This window comes from Hyalella azteca, unplaced genomic scaffold (genome assembly GCF_000764305.2).
Source record: "Hyalella azteca isolate HAZT.00-mixed unplaced genomic scaffold, Hazt_2.0.2 contig11367, whole genome shotgun sequence".
Taxonomy (NCBI): Eukaryota; Metazoa; Arthropoda; class Malacostraca; order Amphipoda; family Hyalellidae; genus Hyalella; species Hyalella azteca.
This window is the reverse complement of record NW_025941366.1, coordinates 14,380-22,244: the sequence shown is the minus strand read 5'-3', so window position 1 is coordinate 22,244 and position 7,865 is coordinate 14,380. Positions and strand designations below refer to the sequence as shown.

Genomic DNA, 7,865 nt, shown 5'->3' with positions numbered 1-7,865 from the left:
TTATTAATAAAATATAATTATAATTATTATTATTACATTTTAATTGATTTAATTATATTAAATCATTAAATTAACAGGATTACCAATTAGTTTGTTTAACACTTATGACATTATGTTAGTAAATTTATTACATTTCTACATCTAGCCCTACCTGTATCTGAAAAATTGGTTGAAATCAAAAAAGTTTAAAAATTTGAAACAAAGTTGATTTGAAATTTAATTTCAATGTAATTCACTAAACTGCGCAATTACATTAATCAAATCACATTGAAATTAAAATTTTAAAAATTCTATATAAAAACAGGTAACACAGGTTATCTTTTAATCCTTATACACCATTTCAGCTTCATGCCATCATCAGCGTTCAGCGGATCAGCCTAGTGAGCCTATGCCCGGCCTACAGCACTACACGCCGACGGCCGACGCCACTCAGCAGTCAGCACTAGGCGTCTGGGCCTGGCTCTGGCTGCACTGCAGAATTAAGCTGTATTGCATCATAAATTTATAGAAATACAATTATTATTTGTTAGCTGCATGAAATTTCCAAACATTACTTACATTACGTGTTATATACTCAATTAAGTCTTCACTCTTCGTAGTTCGTAACTTCGTACTTTCGTAGTTTGTGGAATGATGCAAACTTGAACACGAAATTTAGCTTTAGAAGATTGCTGAAGAAAATCTTGGAATATATATCCTCAGAGACTAGAGAGTCATAGGCTCATTGTATGTCGTGGTCCACTGTGTCAAAAAGAATAGAATTATTAATTAACAACCAACAAACTGTAAATAATACAAATCGAATCAGTTCAAGACTAGCATTACGTATTTACTTTTTATTAAACCACACACTGTCACGCACAGAACGGGATATTAAACCACTTCACGAAAATTCCCTCCAGTTTAATCGACACAGTAGAGTATAGACTTCTAGCATTATGAGTAATAGACGAAATGACAAATGAGCTTGAGCAATACTATTTGGTAGCCTTTGCAAAAGTATTTTTCAAAAATATTTTAAATTGAATTTTTAGTCACGGTAGCGTGAGGAATGTTGTTTAATGTTTTGGTAAAGAAGTGTTTAATTTCTTTAATCAAACAGGAGCGGGTCCGGAGAAGTGTCGATTCGCTTGAAAAAGCCCTTGATTGAATTGATAATAAAAAGATCCATTGTATTAAGTTTAAAATCACTTTTAATTTTAGAAAAATATAAAGGCGAATTGCTTTACGAAGGTAGTGAAAACATTAGTTGTAAAATTGTAACGGAAATATTTGAATAAATTGGTCCGATATGTAATTGAACTAGTATATAGTTCAACCATGCTTGACACCTACGCGTTGAAAATCAGTAAATTTAACTTTAGTATCTTGATCAGTTTTATTACGTAAATTTAATCTAACATTCCTTGTTTTACCTCACATGCCCCAATTACTCTTCACAACGATCTGGTATTACCGTATTGTAGAGTATTACTCATCACAACGATCTAATTAACTTTCATAAATAGTGTAGGAATGAATATTCAACAAATATGTTTCCTCCACGTACGTAAAGTGTCGGACAAGTAGTTTAAAAGAAATTTCTTGGTCACTGCAAATTTCGGCACGAATTGTTCTATAACTCACGAATGAAGGCGAAATCTAAAAATTTTCACGATCTAAACATCAGCATTACGTCCTGCTTAATACGTGTACCAAGTTTCATCGAGCTGCGTTCATTGAGATATTCCTTGGTCACTGAATTTGGAGATTGGCCACGAGACCAGCCGCGTGTCAGGCCGTAAATTTGTCCGAGACATGACATGACCAGCTTAGATATTTACACAACCTACCGCAACTGCGCCTTGCAAATTTTAATTGTACTTCTAACTTCCTAATGTAAACAAAACTTACTGCTGACATAGAAGATAGATGAGGTCTTGATTGACCTTGGGTCAAGGTCAAGACTCGAGACCTTTGCTCTGACCCTAAATATAATACACGAATCAAAGTTATTATTATGACCTCATTAAGTTCATCAATTTCGCTTATTTTTCAATTTCGCTTATTCGCTAATTCTGAACTATTCATGTTCCTCTTTATTCGCTAATTCTTTACTACTTCTTGTCCCCACAATTTGCAATTTCTTAACCACTCATTTGGCACAATCCTTGACGTCTCTCATAAGCTGCTGATCCCATGTAATAAACTATGTAACTTTTAACTTTGTTTAATAAAACTTAGAAAACACCAACTTTAATTCCCCATAAACTGTGTAGCTGCAATAGACAAATACAAGCTGATGACAAGTTCATCACACCCGCATAACAATAGGCAAACTGCTACAGCATTGTCAAAAAAATTCCATATGCTATTCCTAAGGTGCCAGACGCAAAATAAAGATTGTCCTACAACCTTCTTTCAAGTAAAATCTAGATTTTGCTCTAAAGAAGGTTGTAGACTTCTTCATTATTTGCATTACATTGGAGTTATTGGAGTATCAATTGTTACATTGAATAGCCATTTCTTCTACCACCTGCAACAAGCTCACAAGCAGACCAGCTCATTTTTTTAATCTGTACAGAAAACTATGTTAGATGCAAAACGTCTGAGTTGTAGCTTAGAAGCCCATTGCATAACTACACATTGTGATAGGTTTAGAGTTTCTTAGTTATTCATGGTATAGATGCTACAGGCTTGTTAGTGACTTTGGTCCTGTCTTACCCCATCTGACTATATATATACCTAGTTGGAAGGTAGCTGGTTGCTAATGGGTTAACAGCTGTCACATCCCACCCTGACTTTTGTGTCACCTCTGGTGATCTACTTGAATTTGAAAAATCTAGAATGGCTTGATTTTGTTACACAAGTTCTGGAGGAAAGTGAATTATTATATATTATAAATGTTTTCAAATTATGTTCCCAATTTTTCCATAAAGGGAAACAAATTCTCATTTTTTTGTAACTGAAATTCAAGTGTAGCATCTGTTTTGATCCTAGCAAAATAAAGTAAAGAAAAGTTTTGATTATTAGTGTTTTATACATTTTTTGCAAAAACACTGTGTAGTTTGCATCCAAGACAAAGTTGATACAATGAGTTCACCAAAAGAGCTGCAAGAGACCAGGTGCTGTAACCAGGAAGGCTGTGAAAATACCTGCAAACCTGCCGAGACTGCAAGCAAGATCCCCTACAGCAGCATCCCCCTCCCTCTTTCTGAGCTTCTGCTGCAACAGCTTGCTGCAGATGCCAAAGATTTTGCTTTACTACATGGTCAGTTGCTGCTATCTACAAGTACAAACTTTGATATAAACTGTGGTAGTGTGGAAGTCTAGGATAGTGCATAAAATTTGTCATTCATTTTTAGATGGATGCATGTCCATCTCAATAGTGTGATTGGATGTGATGTCATCCTCTCCAGACTGTGATTGTTTACAATATGCTTTGTGTATTCCACACTGAACTACAGCCTTGTATGGTAGTGTATATATATACTTTTGTTCTGTTGTGGCAAGTCTAATAGGTATTTTATGTGAAGCATTTATTTTATTGTTTGTACATAAAAATTGAATGTACCAAATTGGTTGCAATATATCTTTTCTATATTTAAGATTTTTTACAAACTTAACTTTTTATAATTATAATTTTTTATAATTTTCAGTATTTATATAATTTTATAATTTATTATTAATAATTTTTTGCATCTATAAATGTATCTTAATGATCTGTCATAGTTGACAATTTTGGAAATATCACCAATATTTTCTTGTCCCTGGACTTCTGCTATAAAGGAACTAGTCAGTATTTTTATAAATTACAAGTAGTACTTATATGAACAAGTATGTACCGTAAACTGGAGTAACTTTGACCACTTTTTATTCAAAATGATGCCATTTTTTTATTAGATAAGTTAAACTTAAATTGAAACATGCAAAATACAGGTCTATACTCTAGCTTTACTCACCATAAATTGCTGGCTCCTGCCTCTCATAGTTTTTTGTGACCATCTAATGGCAGCCGTGATGGGGTAACATTGACCAGTTTGGAAATTAAGTTAAAATTACCATATATAAGACTCTGTAGAGTCTGAAACATGAAGAAAAAACATTAATAGGTGTATCAAACATAAAATATGTTAAATAGGTACCTATGGTAATTTAACTTGATTTCCAAGCCGGTCAATGTTACCCCCTCACGGCTGCCATTAGGTGGTCAAAGTTACCACATTGAGGGGCAGCACCCCCCATTTGAAAACTATGACACTTTTCTAAAATTTGTCTTTTACATATGTAACTAGAAAAGTTCTACTACAATGCATCAAAACCTGGAGTTATTTTACCAAAAAATAAAAAAATTGGAGGGGGTACTCCGACAGGCTTTAAATAATAGCTCTTTTTCATGGGTCACATTTTTAAATTTTTAACCTATTAGATATGCAAACTTTTTAAATCTTTCTATTGTGTTACGTAGCCTCAGTATTAGGCCTTTGATGGCCATTGACAAAATTTTTCTATGTCGAATTGTTTTTGAGTTTTAGGGATTTTTGTTAAAAAAACGAAAAGTGGTCAAAGTTACCCCTCCGGTCAAAGTAACCCCATTTTACGGTACTAACATACCTAGTGTGAAATATTACCCATGTAGTGTGACTCATCTTTAAATATCATCCCCAACTTTCTTCACATGTTATCTATGGAAAAATACTCCTATTGAATATTTCTGCCACTTGTTATTCAGGAGCTGGCATGCGCTACAAAGACAGCTTCTCAACGGACACCCTCTCCATGGCGCCGTTCTTCCTGCTGCCGACTCCTTTCCCCCGGCGTGAGTTTGAGAAAGTCTACAAGCTGCAGCCACTCATCAATACACTCATGCACAGAGTGGCTCACTCACATGACTTTCTGCAGAGGTCCCTTGCCAAGTGAGTCAAGTGTTTGTATCCACTTCATGTTAGTCAACATTTTCATGTGATTATTTTATCCATTGAACCATAAAATTTTTGAGTTAAATTGAAGTTACAGCCTAAGCTTCAACCCATGGTCACTACACTCAGCTCAGTCATTCTGGGCCAGCTTGGCCATCCAATCAAATCAGCATCTTGTCAGAATTTCTTTCCAGCTTTATAGTTGCCTGAGAGTATGAGAAGAGTTGGTCAAGCCAAGTAATACTAAGCTTAATAGCTGCCCTTCAAACCGAGCTGAAGTTGACACAGAGCAACTAAGTGATCCCAGATTCCTAAGCAGCACCTATTGTAAAGTCAAGCATGCATCTAAATTTTGTTAGAGAAAATAGGTTATTTGCTCCAAGATTTCCCACACTATTTCAATTCTGATTGAGTCTATACATCAGTGTGTTATTTATTGAGGGATTGTCTGCACCTTAATACTATTGCAAGGATATGTATAATTTTTTAAGCTACATGAATTCAAATTTTTTTCTAGAATGGCAAGGTTTAGTATTTAAAGTTTGGATTAGTTTACTATCCATTCCATTTTGCATTGAAAAATGTTTATTGAAACAAAAAGTCAGTATGAAAAGGTTGATTTTATGGTATAATTGTCAGCACCATCAAGGTGGATGACTTCACCCGTCGGCTGTGGGAGCTGTACATGACAGTGAGGGAGGAGGGGGTTGCCCAGGTGAGTCAAATCTGTGTTTTTTAACCCTTATCTGGCGTGTTTTTTAACTCTTCTCAGCCTGCCTGATTTTATAATAGAAAGAAGTGTATATACACTGTACAGTTGTACCTATGCAATTCTACAAGACTCATAATAATGAAACTTGAGGCTGCTGCATCAGGTTCTGTCCACTTACTTTTTTGACTAATTTAGTCTGAACTGCTTAGACTTATTCTCACATTTTACCAAAGTTTATATGCTCCAAAAATTATGTTGAGAAGTTTATCATAAGCATCTTACTGCTTCTGCATCAACATTGTTGATGTAAGGCCAAATTTAATGCTTTATCCACTTCATTATCTTTCCCTTTGAGCACAGATAATTTATCCCAGGACAACTGTCCTTAATTCAGACTCTACATTATATTCATGACGATATCATATTTTAAATACTAATTGTATTACATACTTGATTCTTATTCATTGGCTCATCCAACTGCTCAAGGGTATTGGGTCTAAGGGCTATTCAAAGGTTTAGGGTCCAGGGGCTCCTCAAAGGTCTAGGGTCCAGGTGCTCCTCAAAGGTCTTAGGGTCCAGGGGCTCCTCAAACAAATGGTTACTCTAGTTTCTTCAGGGTCTACAGTCAATTGTGATGTTTGATGACAGTAAAGAGCCCCTTGAGTTCTACAAGCAAGTCAGTTGTTTGGGGTGGAAGAACGACTTGAGTCATACAAGCATGTCAGTTGTTTGGGGTGGAAGAACCACTTGAGTCATACAAGCAAGTCAGTTGTTTGGGGTGGAAGAACCACTTGAGTCATACAAGCAAGTCAGTNGTTTGAGGTGGAAGAACGACTTGAGTCGTACAAGCATGTCAGTTGTTTGAGGTGGAAGAACCACTCGAGTCACTCCAAGCCAATAGCTGATACTGAATCCTGTTGCTTTATGTTGCAGCTCTTGCTTCCAGGCATTGCCAGATGGTAACAAAATTATTCTAAAATAAATTCTTGACACTAGTGGATTTGATGTAACTAGTTACTAATGACGTTGTCTTTAATTTTGGTAGGTTAAATATCTACCTTCTCTGATGCACTGCCACAGAAGACTCCTATAAAAAATGCCTCAAATTTCCTTTGTTTTCTTTATTCTTACTGCAAATGAGGTTATTGATTAATTATAATTTTTAATTGGAATCAGGTAATAAATGCATGAAATGTATAGATGCACTGTTCACTCCCTAATGACGTGTAATAGGTAATGGACATATTACCTGATGGCCTCTCATATCATGCACTATGTACGGCTTCACCAGTGGAGATGTATGGCCCAGCCTCATCTTCTCTTAACTAACTTTATCTCTTTGTAAACTCTGATGATTTCAAGTGTTGTGTTTGTTTGTTTTAGTGGTTGTAGTTTGGTTCAGATTTAGATGTCAATTAATGGATTGAATAATTGCCCATTGATTGTGTTGGGTGTAGATGGCATTGTTATTTGTATAATTTAGATGTGAGTGTGTAGGTATATCAGTCATTATATTTATTTTTATCATCCATAATTCACAGTAGAACATTTCCTTCCTTAAAACATGAGTTTACTGAAAATTAGTAATGGTCATGACTAATTGAGCTAATGACACTCACCAAATTCTCTCTGCCCATCTCCCCTTAATAAACTCTCCCTTCCAAACTATCCACTCCAGCCAATCTCCCCCTTTGAACTCTTCACTCCAGCCAATCTCCCCCTTTGAACTCTTCACTCCTGTCAATCTCACCTTTTGAACTCTTTACTCCTGTCAATCTCACCTTTTGAACTCTTCACTCCTGCCTATCTCCCCCTTTGAACTCTTCACTCCTGTCAATCTCCCTCTTTTGAACTCTTCACTCCTGTCAATCTCACCTTTTGAACTCTTCACTCCTGCCAATCTTCCCCTTTGAACTCTTCACTCCTGTCAATCTCACCTTTTGAACTCTTCACTCCTGCCAATCTCTCCCTTCCAAACTATCCACTCCAGCCAATCTCCCCCTTTTGAACTCTTCACTCCTGCCAATCTCTCCCTTCCAAACTATCCACTCCAGCCAATCTCCCCCTTTTGAACTCTTCACTCCAGCCAATCTCCCCCTTTGAACTCTTCACTCCTGCCAATCTCCCTCTTTGAACTCTTCACTCCTGCCAATCTCCCCCTTTGAACTCTTCACTCCAGCCAATCTCCCCCTTTGAACTTTTCACTCCTGCCAATCTCCCTCTTTGAACTCTTCACTCCTGCCAATCTCCCCTTT

The 7,865-nt window shown here is 36.3% G+C and overlaps 1 protein-coding gene across 2 annotated transcripts in view; it reads left to right on the top strand.

Annotated features, from left to right (window-relative positions):
• The first annotated feature begins 2,909 nt into the window (after positions 1 to 2,909).
• Positions 2,910 to 7,865, top strand: part of LOC108675875 (glutathione synthetase) — an 8,824-nt gene continuing 3,868 nt past the window's right edge. For both annotated transcript variants that reach the window (XM_047882804.1, XM_047882805.1), the window contains exons 1-3: positions 2,910 to 3,250; positions 4,712 to 4,895; positions 5,538 to 5,613. In XM_047882804.1, coding sequence (XP_047738760.1) covers positions 3,073 to 3,250; positions 4,712 to 4,895; positions 5,538 to 5,613 — 438 coding nt within the window. In that variant the 5' untranslated portion in view covers positions 2,910 to 3,072. The remainder of the gene's footprint in view (positions 3,251 to 4,711; positions 4,896 to 5,537; positions 5,614 to 7,865) is intronic.